Source organism: Telmatherina bonti, assembly GCF_933228915.1.
Source record: "Telmatherina bonti genome assembly, chromosome: 15".
Classification (NCBI taxonomy): domain Eukaryota; kingdom Metazoa; phylum Chordata; class Actinopteri; order Atheriniformes; family Telmatherinidae; genus Telmatherina; species Telmatherina bonti.
The window spans coordinates 19,955,387-19,976,341 of NC_136613.1; the positions used below are offsets into that span (position 1 = coordinate 19,955,387).

Consider the following 20,955-nt stretch of genomic DNA (forward strand, 5'->3'; position numbering starts at 1 on the left):
ATTTAAACCTTAGCACAGCTGTAAAACTGACTTCAAGGATTATTTTAAGGCTATTTACTGTATGTAGCATTTTTCAGTAGTCAGTAAATGCACAATACAGAAAAAACATAAGGTTGTTATAAATACATAACAAATAAACATGTCAATAAGTTTTAAAAATTGAATAAATCTTAAGAAAAAAAAGAAAGATTACAGTAAAATTAATTATATAACTGTATAATTATATACTAATTACCAACATTTTTTTTTTTTTTAAAAACTTAGCGACAAACTGAAAAGTCATGTGTGGCTTTTCAGAGTTAACATCTAAAACAAACCTTGAATTTTCTGGGAATTTGTTTCAAATGTGTTCAAATCCAAACAAATAACACTGTCCTTCAGACAAGTGCTTAATCGGATTCCCACTAAGACTATCTTAGTTGTGACTCCATGCACAGATAGAGAGGAAAGGTCTCGAACTGTTTGGCAGCAGAGGTGCCAGAAAGCTGAGTGATAACAAAAGTTGTGTCTGCATCAGTGGTCGTGTTAAGCTCCATGCTAACCCACACTGTGTGAAAGTTGGAGCAGCTGATCCCGGTCCTGTTGTGACAGTGTTGTGGTCCTTTGTCAGGAGACCATCCGCAGTAAATCTGCTCCTCTCCCCTTTGCACAAAGGGCCACTTCCATTTATGTTTCCTGGGTGGGGGTGTGCCACTGAATCAACAATGAGGGAGTGGGACCTTGCAGACCTCTCTGAATTCTTTCTCTAACTGGGCCATGCAGATGACACAGGGAATTCTGGGGATTCCTTTGTTAGACTCGCAAAATGAGAATTCATTTCCGCTTTAGTGCAAATTCCTGCCCTCTGGAGTTATTATGATTGTGCCCATCAAGCAAGTATTGTTTTTGGAAAACACATATTTTATGGTTTTCATGAGAACACTATGTTGTAATAAGTGTGTTAAAGCTTTTAAGGTTTTAATTCTTTTTGTAGGCCCTAAAAACATTTTACAACATCACAAAAATCAGTCAAGTCTATATGAAAAGAACAGGTTAGGAGGTTTTCTTTTAGCATTAATTCTGTACGATTAGTAAAGTGTTGTGACCGGCATCTTAAACAAATATAACAGTGATAGTTTACACAGATCATGTTCATGATAACCATTAAAAATTAACCTCTGCATCTGTTATGAGCTCTAAACTGAACACTTCCTTCCAATTGTTATTGTCTGCCTGTGCTCGTCATTACAGCCTTTGTTGTTAAAAATAGACTCTTTTAAGAGGAAAAGCTGCCATGACTAATTGCAAGGAAACACGTGCTAAGTCATGAACATTTGGCTGAAGCTTCCAACTTCTACTCCATTTGTGTCTGGTGCCAAACACGCTCAACCTTTGAAACAAAGAGGTCAAGAAACACTCGGTAGAACATTTCCAGATTTGCAAGAAGCACATGAGACAAACACATTCAAAGGTTTTTATTTGCTGACTGTGCAATCTGGCTATTAAACCATTTGGAAACAATGAATAAGGGAACCCTCCTGCTGCTACTTTAGGTATGAGAGCTTTTTTTTTCATGCCAAGCCTGAAAAACTTGCTGTAATGTGATTTGAGTTAAAGAGTGAGTTGCCAAGGTGATGAACTGACTGCTCCAAATGACCCAGCTGGAAATCTGGCAGGAGAATCTATGGGCAGTCAAATCATCAGACTGAAATAGGAACCTACTGTATTTCACAAAAGGAAAGGCAAAGACCTCAAAGTACAGTACTAAAAACAACTATTTGACCATACCTGAGCAGCACAACTGATTGTGTATTGAATGAAACTTTTTGCTTTCAGTACATCTTAAGATGTGTTGATTTGTTAGGTTATATTTGGTTTGTCTGAGGTCATATTTCAATTATTAATTGATGTAATGAAATAAAATTATTTAAAATGCAATTTGCCAAATCATCATGTGAGCTATGTCAAAAGCAAGCTATATTACGTATCCCCCTTTTGTTCTAAAAAAAAAACCATGCATGCAGTGATATGGAATGTAAAAAGCTGGGCACTTAAGATGAATACATGTCGAGTCAAAATTATGTGAAAAACAAATGCTCTCGTAATGGGTACAACATATTCCATATAGATCCATTCATTTTCTATACCCATGTTTTTCAGTATAGGTTGTGGGGGGCTGGAGTCCATACCAGTGGCTATTAAATGAAAAGCCGGGTACTCTGCACTATGGAGGAGTAAGAGTCCCAATAATAAATCATTTATTATATCATTTCAAAATTACATAAATGAGTCATTCAAATTTAGATAATATGTATCATTAAATATTTACTTAAATGTCCAATCAATTAATGTAATCATTAAATATATATTTTAGTAATGACTTAAATGCCTCATGAGTTATTTAATGAATGAATATATATTTTAAATAATTACTAACTTAAATGTGTAATTAATCAAAATATGTAATTAATTGGTTCAAATAGAAATTAAATTTATCATTAAATAATTACATAAATGTGTCCATTATTAATTACAATTTTATTTAAATACACACCTGTTTTATTTATTTATAACATACTGATTCATTGTATGTAAAAAAAGAAAAACAAAAAAAACAACTCATAATTACTCACTATTTAATTTATAATTTCATGCTCAAGTGTTGTATTGTATTGTGAATGTATTTAATCTGTCCATACCTAAGTCAGTCAGCGGGGCTAAAGCTAATCTATTCTCATAGTTTTGTGCTCAAAAAAGACCTACATGTATAAATGTTAAATATGTCTACATGAATTGTCTAGCACAAACAGATAACGCTACATTCATGCGTTCAGTTTAGCATTTTTACTCCACACTGGACAGGCTGCAAGTCTACAATACATCATGTATTATTAGTGCAAATGAAATTATAAAAAATAAGTTTGCTATATTTAACTTACTTATCAGAAGCTACTTCATAAAGAAAAATTAAATGCAACCTGTGCCAAAATCCAAATTAAAAAAAAAGAGTTGCAGTTTGTACTGATCACATAACTGTGTTAAGTAAAAACATAGAACCATTGTCAAAAATCACATATTCTATATACAATCACAGGAAAAAAATATTAGACCACCCACCACTCTTTAAAGCCTATTTTGTGCTCCATTAAGTATGTAAATAGGGAAGTCTTTTTCAAATGTTTACATAAATTATTGTCATACGATAAAACTCCTCGTCTGTCTGCGTGTTCGTTTTATGCATTGAGCATAAAAGGGCTTTGAGTTTTACAATGCAAGAATTAACATAACATTTAGTAAACAATGGTACGCTAATATTTTTTTCTGCAACTAAGACACTGCTCGATTAATTAAACATGAAAACACTATGCTATACAGATTCTAAAATTCAGATTCAAAACAGATTTTACTTAATAATAACTTCAGTTGAGCTGCAAAGTTCAACTAAACATAACCTTGATTATCTAACAGTATCATATTATTTTATGCAGAGTAATAAACATTGTTTTATCCTTACAGGTTTTCTATATGCACTAATATTGGATGCAATTAATATTAAAATGGCCTATGATCCATGTTAGCATCTGTTTAGGGTAGGTCCTTTTCCTGTCCTCCTGTACTGTGTTGTAATTGATACTTTAAGTCTTTCCGTTTATCAGTGTAAGCAAACAGTAAACTGTCTGGTCATGTTGATTCTTGCTTCTTTGTCAAAAAACTCAGTGCATGAAGTGGTCAGTCATTTAAAAAAATTGAGCTTTTCTTTGTCATTTGAGTTTCAGCTAAACAAAGGCGAGACAACAAACAGCCGAGATCAATAACTCCTAAACAAGTCAGGGTTTATATCTGTCAGAGTGACTTCCTGTTTGGCACACTGTGATTCCTCAACACAAGATGTCAATATCAGACAGTGTTGCCATGTTGTCAACATATTTGTTCGCTTTCCGTACTTCACTGTTGACTCACAGAGCTAATTATATGGAGTGTACATCACAAGAACATCCGAGCTATGAGAAGACATGCACTTTATTGTTTTGTTTTAAACTTTTGATCAACTGTGTGGACATGTTACAGTAAAATGTTGTAATTCATAATTCTAAGTCCAAGTCCTAGGAAAGATAAAACAATCAATGATTATACAGTGCTGTATAAAAGCATCTTTTAAAATACACATGAATATTTTAGTGTTTTGAGTGAGCAACTTGACTCCACTCACTCTCTTTCTTGATCATTATGACATCATGACATTATGTTATCATGGTATCAAAAACATAACTTAATAACTCAGGAATAATAGAGAATATAATTTGTGTAAGCAAAGAGAATTGGCATTAACACACACACCAAACTGAAGTCAGCATTATTACACTACATTGATGCATTTTCCCTGCCTGTATTTCTATGACAACTAGGACTAATCCATATAAAAGGAACAATTTTGTAGCAAATTTGTCCAGAAAAAATTCACGTCAGATAGGAAGCCTTAAGTTCTTTCCTGGCTGGTTTTCAGGTTAATGCATCACGTGCCATTTCTTCATCACATATCAGATCAATAAATCCTGGACTTCACCACCACTCCCTTCCCCATGTACTTTAAAGTTTTGTTGCCAAAGGTTAAATGCTCATTTATATATGGGCTATTTTTAACCAAAGTTGTTTATTTAGCAGAAAAGGGACTGTAAATGGGTTACATAATGACAAATGGGCTATCAGAACTTCTAACCTACAACTGTGACAGTAAAATGAAAGAAGCCATATTTCCTAATTGGGATGTAAAGTATTAAACAAAAATAGAAGCAGATCATTATTATGTCATGCCTTTCTTAAGATAAATGAACAATTAAACTGTTGATGAGAATTTTTTATAAACAGCAAAGCAAAATTCAAGGGAAAAAAAAACAGTTTTATTTGTTATGGAGATACAGTGGAATAAGATAAAAATGTGAAGGTTAGATAATGAGACTGTCATATCTCCTGCAAATCTGCACAGTTGTGTGGATAAAATATTTAAAGACCAAAGTTAGCTTAAAATTACCCAGGCTGTATTTTTATTGTAGTTTTTATTTTATATTGATTTCATTCTGTCAAATTAATTCTATCAACCTTCAAGGTTTAATGTCTCGTTCTCATGATTTTTAAAAAATAAATGAGTTTTCCAGCTGACATAAGATTCAATCAATAAAGCTGTTAAAGAAAGTGTTTTAATAAAAAAATCAAACAAAAAAAACAAAAAACAATATCTACTTTTAAAATGAACTATGAACAAATCTGTGATTGAACTACTTCTGAATATTTTTGCATGTAATGCAATAAGTTTAGCTAAAGACTGGTCAAGAAAAGCACCTGCGCAAATAGGAAGTTTGGAAAGGCTAATAAAAGCTGCTTCCGTCTGAGTGGTCATGTGGCATTATTTCCACGTCACCAAACGTCCAGTATACCAGCTGCTCTGACACATTTATAATCAAGTCACTGGCATGGCCAACATCACAGCAAAAATAATTCACCTTAATAATGGCATTAAATGAGTAGAAATATCCTATGTTGTTGTTATAAGGTGTTATAATGATGCTCATTCACTAAGTTCTCAAGGTGGTGTTGTTGCAATAGCACAACCTGATGCTGAGTTTGTAAAATTGTTGTATTCAGCAAATTGCATGCTTTAAAGTAGTGGTTCTCCAACTTTTTAAATCACATCCCCAAGATGTATTCGTTAGTGTTTGTGACCCCCGACCCCACGCAACGACTGAGTGAGTAATTGTGTGCTATATCCTAAATGGGTCATCTCACAGTCTTTCACAAATTTAAGGATGGGAAACTATCAGACCTTTTGTTTACAATGAGGTATAAGGAGGATAAAGTGTTTTGTTTTTTGTTTTTTTGTTTTTTTTGGTGGATTCGGTTTACCGCTGTTACAATGCACATGCCCAAATTGAGCTTTTCTGTCAAATAATGTCAAATTCTGATATTTAAAGGGGGATGTGAAATAATTTTGTGGTTTATGGATTCAGGTGATAAAAAATTAAAGGCCTAATTTCACCAATTTAGCTTTGCATTAATGGTTTAATTTTTTACAGCTCTGGCAAAAATCCCACATTTATTTGATAAATTTGGGCTGTGTAATTTTTTACAACTGTCTTCCAGTCCCCAGTTTGAGAGCCATCACTTCAAAGAAACATCTTTCTTACTGGCATTGTAGCTGTATTTATTTCTTTGACATGGCATGGATTACAGGTAATATGGAATATAAAAGGTGGTACTTTTGAACAAACTTTTTTTTTTTTTTTTTAAAGTGCATTTTCATCCAGATGAAATATGATGTTTTTTGTTTTAATGTGTGCAAGGAAAGTTTGTAACAAAGTTAAGGGCACGACCTTCTTTTTTCTTTTTTTTTTTTCTTTTTCTTTTTGCAGTTTCTATGTGATTCTGCCTGGCGAGACTTTGTTCCACTAATCAGCAGTGACATGAAGCTCCGTTGGTCGAACGTAGGAGTGCGCTGCCTGCATTTCAGGAAAACAATAGGCTGAAAGAGTCCTCCCCAGACTCAAGCTGGGGGTCCTGTAGCAGAGCAGTGACAAGCTCAACCAGGCAGAATAAATGTGATAAATGTGGGTGCTACAAGACATGAATTGACCTGAATGATGACTCATAGATCAGAACAGATGCATGAAAAATAACATCTTTGCTGATGTCGGATTGTGACAGAGATTGATCAGTTTAATTTCATATTCAGTTTAATTCAGCTTTATTTGTATAGCGCCACTTCACAACAATGTTGTCACAGGACACTTTACATACACAAATCAGCATACACATCATTTCAAGCCAATTCATACATATCCTTTAATAGAAACCAACTGATTGCATCGAATCATGACTTCGATCCAATCCACCATCCTGAGCATGCACGAGGCGGCAGTAGGAAGGAAAAACCTCCCTTTTAACATGAAGAAAACCTCCGGCAGAACTTGGATCAGGGACTGATTGGGGTGGAGAGGACAGGAAAGACAGATCAACATGTATAACTGCACTTATTCAGGAAGACCTGCAGAAAAAGATGGAAATAAGTTAGAGACGGCAACATTATCAAAAATGTATATATTTATACATTAGAGAATTGGAGCAAGGTACTTCTCAGTGCATCAGGTAACGTCCGCATTGCTACATAAGTAATGGATGGCTAGACTACCTATAACTATAAGAGCAATGAGCACAACCTGGATAGTTGGGTCCCGTACATGCAGACTCCAACTCAGGAGATGCTCATATCCTAAATATAAGAATCATGAAAAACAGAGGTTTTCAGCTTGATCTTAAAGGTGTCGAGGGAGTTTGCCTCCCGAACCCACAGTGGGAGCTGGTTCCATAAGAGAGGAGCCTGATAGCGAAAGGCTCTTCCTCCCAGTAGTCTGTGAGACTCTGAGTACCACAAGTAAACCTGCAGTCTGAGAGCAAACTGCTCCGTTTGGAATATATGGAACTATAAGATCTTTTATGTACAATGGAGCTTGGTCATGGAGAGCGTTATATGTGAAGAGAAGAATATTAAACTTTATCCTGGATTTAAGAGGGAGCCAGTGTAGAGAAGCTAAAACCGATGAAATATGATCTCTCCTGCTAGTCCTCATCAGAACCCTCGCTGCGGCATTATATATGACACAGGATCTAAAAACCATCTAATACTAAATTCTGTGACTTCAGGGAAGCTTTTTGTTGAAGAGCTGACAACATAACCTCAGATGATAACTACATCCAAAGCTTGTCCACACCAAGAATCAACAGATTTATATGAAGCATATAGAGCCCTGGCAAATGGTCACTAAAACAGAATGCATAATAAAGATTGAACTCTGGAGCATTGGAAGAAGGTCATGTGGTCAGATTTATCATGTGAGTGATGGGTGCATCAGGGTACAGGCAGGTGAAATGATGCAGCCATCATGTCCAGTGCCTATACTGTACAAGTCTGTGGGGAATTGCAAACACTTTTTCATGGAAAAAAGTTATTCTGATTCTATGATCTGGGGTTACTGCTGGTCAGTTCCAGATTCAGAGACATTGTGCCCAAAGAATCAGGTCATCTGACTTCCTGAATATACTCACTGATGAAGTTATTACATCATTGGATTTTTTTTTTCAGGAGCATATTCCAAGATAATAATGCCAGGATTTAAATTCTGAAAGAGTGGTCCAGGGACCATGAGACTTTTCACGCATTAATAGAGTTCAGACCTCAATCCCACTAAGAATGTTTGGGATCTGCTGATGAAGGCTTTGCACAGTGGTCAGACTCTGCCTTCATCAAGGTCTTGGTGAAAAATGACTGCAACACTGGATGGAAATAAATCTTGTGCTATGGCAGATCTTATTGAAACAATACCACAGAGATCAATGCTAAAGGCAATCCAACAAAATATTAGTGTATATATGACCTTTCTTGTGATTGTGACTTTTCTTTTTGACCAGGCAGTGTAACTAACTATTTATTTTAAAAAAACAAAGTTTTGTTAGGACCTATATGTTTCAATAAACACATCACAAGCCATTGACATTATATGTAGTTTTCTTTAATGTTCAGCCAAACAGCATGACTTTGTTCAACTCCTTCAAAAGCACATTCAAATTTCATTTTAAGAGCAAGCCAGTTGTTAATAAAAGGAACTATGCTGCCATCTTATGGCGCTGACGCAAGCACTTGTACAATTATTCTACTGCACAACTTTATTTTCATCTGAACTTCGTCAAATGGTAAGGCATCCTCACAGGAGGAAGCAGCAAACATTATGTGCTTCATGCGAACCTGTTCACACATCTACAGAGTGAGTTGCATTATAAGAGGGTCGTTTCGAGTGTGCCAAGCGCCCAGATGATGGCATACAGAAAGAAATGATTGTCCCAACACATGGGGGCGCCGCACTATTCTTTTCGTCTTCATCATCACACAGGAGCTGACTTACCAGCACTTTTAGATCCCTGTTCCGTCAGCCCCTCTTGTCTGTTTGTTTTTTTCGTTTCTTTATAACCACATTTATCAGTGCTAACTAATTTTAAAAATTATTTTCAACAAAATATAAAAAAGCATAACAATTACCCTTTAAAATGTCAGCAATCATAAAATCCAGATGAAGGCAAACCAATCACAAAGCAAACTAATGTGGTGCATGATTCTAATGCCTGTTTCTATACCTTTTTTATTTTATTTTTTATCTTATGACAGTAAATGAAGATAAGTTTTAATAGGTATTACCTTCAAATTAGGTAAATAAAACATTTATCTTTTTGAAAAAAAAAATACTTTGGTGGAAAACTGTAGACAATCGGGACAGACAGACCAGAAGAAATAATGGAGGGTGGACGCAGTGGGGAGTAGTCAGTGGTACAGCCCTTACCCATTGGTCGCCTCAGACACAGTAGCTCTCCCTCTCACTCTCACATAAATGCGCTCCCACCGCCGACTGTAGCAGATAGCCTAGTTACAGGCCACTGTGAGAGACACGCACCTTCCGCTGGTTTCGCCACAGTTTACACGGGGATGCGTTTTGATTCACTAAAAGGTCCAAGATTCGGCTCGTGTTTCCGTCTCGCCTCTTCGCAGTTTGGCGACTTTTACGCATAGGTTCCAACCTGCTCCGCTTCAATCCTGAAGATGACTGGGGTTTTTGAAAACTTAAATACTGATATGCATTCAAACCAGATTACCTCAAACAATTACCACAGCTTGCACAAATCGCAGGAGTCTCCGACACTGCCGGTGTCAACGGCGACAGATAGCAGCTATTACAACGGCCAGCAGCCTGGTCCCTGCGCTGGGTCTCCATTTAGCCAACTCGGCTCTTACCAGTTCCACGGCAGCGCCACTAGTTCGGTGCCATATAACGCAAAGTCATACGACCTTGGTTTCAACTCTTCGTATGGTGCATACAGCTCTTACGGGTCTAACTCCTCTCCTACGCCAGCTGATACAGGTAAGCAAGCTCTTGCAATGATTTTTAAAACTCTGAGTGCAAGTTGAATAAGTTATGAAAAACATTTTCGCTGATGGTTTTATTTTAGTCACATATTACACCTGTCAGATTAATCATTTGGCATAATAATAGACTTAAAACACGTTTTTTTTTTTCCATGTAGGCTACGTGCAAAAAATAATATTGTTGCCTGCTATTATACTTTTATGAAAATCAGTCAAATTAATGGGTCATGCAAATGGAACATTTGCACCGCCACTTATAGTGGTGCAAATGTGCATAAAAGTTCTAAGGAGTGGAAAACTGCAAAAGCCTTCGTGTCTAACGTCAGCTATTTGTATGTTCCCTCAGAGAAAGAAGAGAGCGAGCCAGAAATCCGGATGGTTAATGGAAAACCAAAGAAGGTCAGGAAACCTCGAACCATTTATTCCAGCTTCCAACTGGCTGCACTTCAACGGAGGTTTCAAAAGACCCAGTATTTGGCTTTACCAGAACGGGCTGAGCTGGCAGCCTCACTGGGCCTGACGCAAACACAGGTGGGTACATCTAAGACGTGGCTTCATGCGCCGTCAAATATTCACTTTCACGCTTTAATTAATTGAAACATAAACTGTTTAGCTCAAACAAACGATAGCCTATATGTTAATCAATTTTATGCTTATATTTGTCTCTGATTCAGGTCAAAATCTGGTTTCAAAACCGCCGCTCCAAGTTTAAGAAGCTGTGGAAAAGTGGCGAAATCCCTCCAGAGCAACACGTTGCTTCCAGCGAATCTCCACCGTGCACATCTCCGCCAACCACTGCCTGGGACTTTCCACAGACTCAAAGAATGAACGCTGTCAGCTCGAGTTTACCTCAGAGCAGCAGCCCTCCCAACACCACTGCTCCTTCGTCGTTTTTGGCAAACTACTCCTGGTACTCCACCACGAACTCTACGACGCATCTGCAGCCTCCACTGGTCCAGCACCAGCACAGCTCCGCCATAAGCGCTGGGACGATATTCTGAAATAAAGACACATTTGGGGTTTAATCGGACAATACTGGTGAAAATAATAAAAAGCCAATAGCTTCATTTTACAGACCTAGTGTGCGCCTTAACACGCAAAAATCTAGAAAAAATAAATAAAAGGAGCAAGACAGGTCCATGGACCCTGCCAGTTTTCGCACTGGTGAATGACAGACACAGATTTCTACAGTTATTTTTGTATTTATTTATTTTGTTTATGTGAGGGATGAATGAACCACTATTACCCAAAGCAATCACAGCCTGGGCGCAAGCCTGCTTTTACGCGGACGTCACTTTTACATTTTTTCTCTTTTTCTCCATTTCTGCAAAAATTAATGATTGACAGAAGGACAAACTGTCACATGTAGCACAAGTCAAATGTATCGTGCCTTTTTCCAATGTGACCTCATTTCGTTGTGCGAAAAAAACCTTTATTCATTCGTCATGTAGTTGATTTAAATATATTTTGGGGTAGCCTAAGTGGATCTCCGTTGTAAATATTTTTTATCACACAACATTTTGATAGCCCATGTCGCTTTGACTCTATTAGGCTATTGGTGCAAATCCATTAACCATCGTAAGCTACTGATTGTCCCACCCTCTGATTTTCTTGTATCCCATTTAACTGTATTTTTGTGTTATTTATTTTAGCAATGTTCCATATATGGCAAAACGTTATTTAAATAAAATGTTTTCTGTGAATTTGCATCCGACCTTTTATTTAGTTGGAGCTATTTGTTTCTGTATTCTTACTTCCCAGGTGGGACCGATTAAGCTACAAATAATGACCACGTGTGAGGACTGCTTTTAGCTTCCTAAGTCCATTTTACTACACAGACTATATAGACAGACAGACAGACAGAGAGAACGATAGATAGATAGATAGATAGATAGATAGATAGATAGATAGATAGATAGATAGATAGATAGATAGATAGATAGATAGATAGATAGATAGGCTAGTCTGTCTTATGTGTACAAAATATCTACAGAATGCCCTATGTGGATCCCATAATGCTATCTGGCGAGCCAATTAATTTTTTTTTTTTTCATTCCAACCTGTTGTGACAGTCTAGGTTGTATTACTTTGTGTAGCTGTTTAATAGGCTGCAGGCTGTTTAATATTTTAATAAGCTATTTTGCTACAGACCGATAGGCCTACATAACATGTTTTGTTGCACACTTATTAGTATTGCGCATATAAAATGTTGAAACTAGTTGTCCAGACAGATTGATCCACATCTATGGCAGCTAACTAAATTAATAACATAGCAATTATGCTAACTGCTATTTCTGTTGCTAAGCAACAGTATTAGAGAGAAGTGTACGTAGACAGGAAGCTCTCGGTAAGCTCAACACGGACACTCAGGCTAGCTAACATTTGACAAATTAGGTGCTATTTCTCAAATAAATAATAAAAGCAAAGGCTGTAAATATTCTAAGTGATTGCATGAACGCATTTGAGGCATATGACAAGCGGACAAGTGTTCAAATTGACATATTCTTCATTTTATTTTACCCGTTTCCGTATCAGTTGGTGTATCCAAGCCGGGGCTCGCACAGACAGGCAGAGTCTGAGAAGGCCCGAGGGAACTGAGCTGATCACAGCAGCATGCCTTGGCACGCCAGAGGGGAAGATGAGGGTGGGTATGAATGAGCACAGGCTCCTCAGACTCTGTGGAGTCAGAGAGCTGCTTTCCAGACATTTTATGAACTCAGCCTAACAAGAGAAAGAGACAGGAACTAGATCCAGTACGGCCTGGAGCGATAGCTAAAGCATCATGGAAAAATTTCTCACTTCTCACAACAAGTCTCAGATCTCTGAAGAGGAGCAGGTTGACCCACATTATTCTTTTGGCTCATATAAGACCTATAAGAAAACAGGCTGACGTCCAGAGGCTGCGTTTACTGCAGCCAGGAAAACATTATAGGGGCCTGTTATAAAAGATGTTGCCTATAATATGGAAAATTAAAATGGCTACAGGCTATTATAAAATATATTATAATCGTATTTCAATTAATTTTGTTTTGCAAATAATTGGGGTATTATGATTCCAACAGGTATTTACACTTTGTGTGAGTTCTCATTCACTCCCAATCCCGCACGCTTGCCTTCAAACGACCACAGGCCATAAAATGGCATCGTTTCCTTGTACATAATTAGGACTGTAGCTTGTCAGCGGTTGCTATATCTGCATGATAGAGCCTCCCCCCGGGCGCTGACAGCACCAGACAGATCCCCATGCATGATGCGCCCAGTGCTGTAGCACATGGGCTGTGCACTTGTACACCTACCTAATCCAGTTATTGATAGGAGCTACAGGCCAGTACTAATATAAATATGTAAACAACAGAATTAGACCTAACAATGAGCAAAGATTCCAATGTAAAATGCATAACCTAAGTTCTGTTTTAAATAATCATTTGCTTTCTGATGAATGAATTTAAAAAAATTAATAAAGAAATGGAAAAACAAGCCATGGACTTTACTGCTTCTTGTGATTTTATTCATTGATTAGAGCAGCTTTGCTAGATAGTTTTGCATTTCTCATGGCAACTTGTAAATGCCATACCCCCTATCCTCATTTAAACTCTGATCTGTAATTTCATCCACATTTGCTCTAGTTGGAGCATTTTGGCTTTCAAATCTGAAAGCCTGCAATTACTATATAATTCTTCGCAATTTTAGATGTCCTAATATGGGGTGTAATTTTTACACAAGACCATTTCCCGCTATTTCAAGCATCAACATTGTCAAAGTTGTATGTACATAATAAATGGGAATATCAATGCATAGTTTTTAGCCTAACATCTTGACTCAACGATAATTATATCCGTGTGGAGCCTACGCGGAATTAGTCTGAATTGCATGGTAACTGCTGCTTTAAATTTTAAAAAATTACTCATAATTTCCCCCAAAGATTACCAAGATCTCGAGTGCACAATGTCATCAGCGTAATGAGGAGTAAACATTTATGCTAATAATCTACAATTTTTTTTTCACATCGGCTATAAAGAGGGGAAATAAAGCAGACATTTTCAGTCATATTCTGAACTCTGCTGCTATAGCTTGGACCGTAACATGCGGCACATTTCATGGGATTTAAGCGCCGACTTTGTGTTTCTGCTGCAGGCAGGATGCTTCTCTTCATCTGCCTCCATTTTTACCTCTACACATCATGAGATGGAGCTTCAATATCAAGTTGAAAGGTGTGTGCTGAATGTTTATTTTCTATTTTAGCGGGATGGCTAAATTTGGCATTATTAGAGGCAGGAAATAGCTCTTGGCCTGTAAATAAAATCGATTTTTTTTTTTTATTTTTTTTTTTTTTTTTATCGTTAGCCTTTATTAGTTTTCCCCTCACTTTTTGTTGATTTTGATTTTGATCATTTTTTAAAGAATAAATGCTTATGAAAAAATTTTAAACGTGAATTTTTTTTTATTACAGTGTATTTAAAGTGCTCTTGCGAATCTGCTCACAGTGAGGATACATGTAAGGAAGGGAAAACAGAAGCAATGTCGTTACTGTGACATTGTGCCTTGCTAATTTTGAAGCCTCTTCGCATTGATGTACACCTGCAAGCAATTTGTCAGTCTTATACATAGGCTAAGTCTAAGGGAACAGTGAGGAAATGGCAGCTCACCTATTTCGCTTTTTTTCCATGCTGCAGCAGAAAATTTCTTTCAGCACTATCTCTTTTGTTAAGGCAGAAAGATCCTCGGTGCGAAAAAAAATTGCGCATAATTACCTCAGAGATAGGAAACTGCATTAGAATAAATAAGGGCGAAATTACTGTAATTATGCTGGGTTTGATGGGCTCAGCTCGTATAATCAAGGGGAGAATACAGCGAAATAACACTGACCCTCTTGGATGTGCAGCTGCGCCTTTCTGGGAATAGGTAGGCAGATTTCTACTCACGCGGCAGCAGGGCTTTCTTAGTGCTATATAATACAGAGGCCTTTTGGAAACGTGTATATATATATATATATCATCTTTTTTGTTGTTGTTTTCAATCACGTTCGATTATCTTTTAAATAAGCATATGTCACGGTCTCAGAAGATAAACAAGAGAATCTGACCTAGTTTTTATTTTATTTTTAATTTTTATTATTATTATTATATATATTATATATATATATGGTCTTTTTGTTGTTTTCAATCACGTTCGATTATCTTTTAAATAAGCATGTCACGGTCTCAGAAGATAAACAAGAGAATCTGACCTAGTTTTTATTTTATTTTTAATTTTTATTATTATTATAATATATATTATATATATATATATATATATATATATATATATATATATATATATATATATATATATATATATATATATATATATATATATATATGGTCTTTTTTGTTGTTTTCAATCACGTTCGATTATCTTTTAAATAAGCATATGTCACGGTCTCAGAAGATAAACAAGAGAATCTGACCTAGTTTTTATTTTATTTTTAATTTTTATTTTATATATATATATATATATATATATATATATATATATATATATATATATATATATATATATATATATATATATATATATATATATATTTTAGTTTAGTATATTTAGTATAATATAGTTATATTTTAGTTTCTTTAGTTTTTTTTTTAGTTTCTCTCAAAGCACAACTACAAAACACATTGAATATGTTGCGTTTTTATTCCTTTATCATTATATTATTATTATTATTATTATTATTATTATTGTTGTTATTATTATTGTCGTCGTCATCATCAGTAGTAGGAACATTAACTTAATTGTTTCTCTATTTATGTATTATTTATTTATTTATTTATTTATTTTTGTCTCTTTCCATTTTCTTTTTAATATCCTCCACTGTGGGTTTAATCTCACACAAAATAAATCTCATTTAGTTACTTTTTTAAATGCATTTGCGCATCTCTTTCTGGCTATTTTTCTTACAGTAAGCCTAAAACTTGCAGGTAGTCTTTGCTCTAAATTTTGGGGCCTTATCACCCACTCTGTCCCCCCCACCCCACAAGAACGCTTATGATCGAACAAGAAGCTCTTTGAACTTTTCACTTTCACTGATCTCTGATCCGCTACAGGGCTCGCTCATCGTGCAGCCAGACTTTTTGGAGCACCTGCCTCTTGCGCAATTATTCACTTGACACACACAGACAAATGATTTCTATCATGCTGGAAAATGGGGATCATTGAAGACAAATACGCATGAGATTGTCTTTAATAAAAGCTGGTAATAAGCAAGCAGTAGTTGCTGTTGAATGAGGCCTACAGAAGGAACGAGGCCGCTTATATAGCCTTTATGTGTGTTATGTGTGTGTATTATTTTGGTTACACTTATTTTTCCCTTCATTATTACTGCACCCAATGACAGTTCAATAAGTGAATTTGCTGATATTACAGACAGAAAATCAAGTCTCTAATTTACTCCAGAGGTTTAACAACATCTGCATCCAATGAGCAGCAGCACAAATCCATGTTAGGCTGAATGCTAAACATGACCATAAATCTAAACGAGGAGCCTTTTGCAATTCACACAAGCCCACTCACATGGTGTCAGCAACAATAGCCAACATGATACTGCTTTGTGTCAGTTCGCATTAAAGCTGCACGACGCTGAAGCCTTTCTTTTCACAAGACGAGGCGGTGGAGAGAGGGGGGTGGGGGTGAGGGGCAATCAGACACTGTGCTTGACATAATTTAAATAATATTTTACTGCTTTAGAAACTTTGCACTTTATGCACATAAACTCCAGAAACAGATCAATAAATTAAAGTGATCAATACAAAACTAAATATTTTCTATGATGACTAAACACATTTCGACGAGTACACAAAGCCTAAACCCTGTTTCACAGCGTATCCAGTACAGCACAAAAACAAATCCGAAAATTATCTACAAAATACAGTGACAAATGAGTTGCTCACTCTCTGAATATTTTTTTTTTCTTCAAAGCAGCAAATCGTCTGGCCTTTTACATTTTTTCACATAACATCGGGGCACGGCATAGAAAAGCTTTGCTTGCATTAGTGCAGCATTAACAACACAATGTTGTTTCCAACACGTTTACAAAATGATCACAGACTGACCTCAAAGCTAGTCTGAATAATTTAACTTAAATAACCAACACATATAAACAACGTATAAGCGACTTGAGGCTTTTGCACAGGATATTCAGGTATAGGCTGAATATGCTGTAGGCGTGATGGCCGGATGGTCACCGGTGGAATTTGTAGTCGATTATTTGGTTAAAGACACACTGCTGTGGCCTAATTGGCCTTTAACTGTTAATGAATGCAGATCGATTTTAGGTCATCCTCATCTCTGGCTCAACATCTGGCGTAAACAAACACGTGCTCTCTCATATAGCCTACAGTTCAACAACAGAAATGTTCTCACAAATTGAAGGGGAAAAAAAGCAGAAGATGAAAAATATCAAATTTGACATAAAAGTGACCAACAGCAGCCAAAAATTATCCTTTTGTCTATTTGATTTCCACTGGCACGGACTTGCCCTGGGCGCATTGTGAGCCTCCTCGGATCCCTCCCTCTTCCTCCCCCGTTTCTTCGTCTTCTTCTTGTCTGCCGGCCATCATCTGGTATGAAGAGGCCTTCGTGTCAGCTCGTGGGATGCGGCAACAATCTCCGGGATCATTGTGGAGCATCATCAGCGCTGAGCCGTGCTCCGCGGCTGCAGGGTCTTTCACCATCTTCATCCAGAAGTGTCTGTTCACATGAGCTGTGACTGTTGCATAGACTCTTGGTGTGCCGTGGGATACCATGAGGTGTAACTGGGAATGTATGACCCGCTTGTTCCCACTGATGTTTTCACGGTGGTCGGTGAAGTCCAGACAGGTGCCACCGAGGGAGAAGCGCTTGAAAGTCCACGGCCAGTGGCTAAAACATTGGTATCAATTGTGCTGCCACCTTGTTTCATTAGTTTCTTGAATTTGGACCGTTTATTCTGAAACCAAATTTTTACCTGGAAAGATGAAGGATACAGGATCAATTAGAAAAAAATGTCCTAAAAGATGTTTCACGCACACCTGGAAGCGCGTTTTACGCATGCGGTTTTAACAAGAAGAAAAATGTTGAATGACTGTATAATAATAATAATAATAATAATAATAATAATAATAATAATAATAATAATAATAATAACAAATGATTGAAGATGGGCGATGCTGCTACAGAGTGAAGCTATTTGTGAGACTTGCCTGTGTCTGAGTGAGACCCAGCGACGCTGCGAGCTCAGCTCTTTCTGGTAACGCCAAATATTGAGTTTGTTGAAATCTCCTGTTCAGAGCCTGAAGCTGTAAACTGGAGTATATAGTCCTTGGTTTTCTAATCTTTTTCCCTTTCCCGTTGAATCGCACCTCTCCTCCTTCGACCACAGTGTTTTTCTCCGTTTCTGGCGCTGGCAGAGACAGAAAAGAGAAATGTGATTAGAAAATAACGACAAAAATAACGATGCAGTTGTACCCATTGGAGCTTCACGGCAATGAATACCCCAGCTCACGTTTTACAGGCTCTACTTTAGGCATTTAATTACACTTAATTGCATACATTGTTTATAGCGTTACGCAATGAATAATTGGCAAATCTAACTTCACATCTGGGTCGGCTTTTCTATAGAATGACTCGTCTAAAAGTCATCCAAGCCTAAAGGGCTAAGAAGCTAAAATACTGCTCACTTACCTGGGTCTTCTAATCGCGTCTGTGTGAGTCCCGAGCTGCTTTGATAAGTCTGTACTGTACTGAGATATGGACTGGTGGAATGACTGCCGACGGAGTTTACGTATGGATAACCCAACGATCTGGGGAAAGATGAGGCTGGACTGTAGCTGTCGTGCTGTGTATGACTTGCAGAATGTAAACAGTGCATGGGATAGTGTCCATGAGACATGGAGGAAGGCGACATTTGTTGACTCGGGGGTCCAAACTCCATGAAAACGGCTTTTCCTGAGGCAGGGCTATTAAGACTTTCTGGAATCGTAGTCATTGTCATCTCTTCTGGCTGTTCCTCTTGTGTCGCTTTTGTTGTTTTCCTGCTATGATCCCAGTGAAGGATGGGTCCCAATTTAAGCCGACCAGCTTTTTTCTCTTTCCATTCATAAGAAAATGTAGTTTGTGCCTGTGAAAAGTCCTAGGAATGATGCAGTGGACCCAACCAAACTCGCTCAAAGGTTTGAATCTCGGACTCATGAATATTCATCAAAGACTGTTGCTGATTGGTCCACTCTCTCCAAGAGGGGCGCCGATTGGTGGCGGTGGGGCTGGGTCCGAAGAACCTGGTAAAGTCAAGGAAGACCACAAAACCTCAGATCGCCTTTTGACATGTCAAGATTCACAGTATTAATATGATATTTTTTTTTAAAAATAAACCTTTTGGGGCAATTTGTGAAAGTAATGCTAACATTAAAACTTGCATTTGGCATCTTTCTAATGAAGTGAAACTGTATTTTCTTCCTTGTTACAACTGCTTTGTCTGCTGGCCAGTCTGATTAAAGCTTTTTTGATTAAAGCTCCTAATGCGCCATCAAGAGGGCATCTTAAATTAGCATAACACTGCTGTTAAATTTTCATAAGTAGGTTTGTAATTACTCATGTATTTAACACATAAAGGTTTCAGTTACACCTGCAGCTCTAGGATGGTAAAATGGGATTATTTGGTTCTGGTAAAGGCCCCTAGGATGCTTGATTATGTCGTAAATACGTACAAAAATCATGACGTCCATACCGTATAACACTGCAATATGTTTATCAATTAATCCCAATGGCATTATGAACAGATAACGAGGCCTTGGTTAGTCAAAGATTCATCTATGACGGTTCTGAATTAGGTACATAGTTGAGGAAACTGTCGATTCATTTCTCATTGCCTGTTCGGCTTGTTCAAACACCATCCAAATGTGTTTCTATAAAGTAAGTCGCAGTTATGATGTCAGCTTATTAAACATCACCAACTTTAATATACCTGAATAAGCTTGAAAAAAATAACTCCGACTGAACTGACTGTTGAGAAACATAAAGGCAGTTTTTATCGACTATTATCCTTAAATATTCATAACTTTACAAACCTTAATTCTAATATCCAGGTTAACGCAAAGTCTGTCCACTTACTTAAAACGTCACGTGATAGAGAAGAAGCCGATAAACTCCAGGTCAGAAAGCCTCCTCATGATGCCCCTTGTAAACGCAGAGGGAAGTGTCCGACAGAGCCTCATTTTATTAGGATTCATTTGTAGACCGCAGCTCTTCTGGTGCCTGTGCAGAGCACAAACACAGCCTAACTGTTCCATCCGCAGTCCCTCCATCTCCACCTGAATAACAAATTAAAGGCAGTTAAATTCCCTCACTGTGATTATCGGTGTAATTACATAATTGAAGTGAAAACAGAACGCGCAAGTTGCAAAATGTGTTATCAAAATTCAAGCGCTGACATCACGACGCCTGTGCCACAATGTGCCAGGCGGCTGCGGGTGCCTGGATTTAAATATTTCTGTGGAAATATTAGGCTATAACGAAAGCCGGTCCTCTGTCCCCCTAAAATAGGGCAATTTGAAGTGATTTCTCCGGAATTACTTCGGAAAAAATGCTTCAAGATTTCTTCTATCAACAACGACAATGATAATGGCAGTACAACCAATAATTATCATCTTCCAGAACAGAGGACAGATTTTTATGGGTACTTGGTGGGTGCGACTGATAACTGTCATTATTTTCCCACGATTATAGTATCTACAGACGGCTGTGAGTAAAACCATGAACAGAACAGAAGAAACTTGTAAAATAATAGCAGGAGTGTACAGCTAATAAAAGCAACAAACACTGAGATTTTTTTTTTTTTTATTTCTGAAGTAATACAATGACTAAATGGAAAGCAGTCTACATAAATGGTGTTTAGATGTCTTTCTTTCAGCACAAACTGATGTTTTTTGTTTTTTGTTTTTTTTAAAAGAGGGATATTCTTAAGCCATGCGCGGGTAAGGAAAATGCAAGATGATATCACCACT

General features: G+C 37.1%; 2 protein-coding genes across 2 annotated transcripts; one reads left to right on the forward strand and one right to left on the reverse strand.

The window, feature by feature from the left end:
- Positions 1–9,616: 9,616 nt before the first annotated feature.
- Positions 9,617–10,941, forward strand: dlx2a (distal-less homeobox 2a; the record flags this gene model as incomplete). Its single annotated transcript, XM_079254416.1, has 3 exons — positions 9,617–9,935; positions 10,287–10,471; positions 10,615–10,941. The coding sequence occupies 3 exons, from the start codon at positions 9,617–9,619 to the stop codon at positions 10,939–10,941; spliced, it is 831 nt and encodes a 276-aa protein (XP_079110542.1).
- Positions 10,942–17,669: 6,728 nt separating this feature from the next.
- On the reverse strand, positions 17,670–19,154 carry dlx1a (distal-less homeobox 1a; the record flags this gene model as incomplete). Its single annotated transcript, XM_079254636.1, is given in 4 exon segments — positions 17,670–17,921; positions 18,157–18,356; positions 18,638–19,085; positions 19,089–19,154. Coding segments are annotated over 4 exon segments (966 nt in total).
- Positions 19,155–20,955: the final 1,801 nt, after the last annotated feature.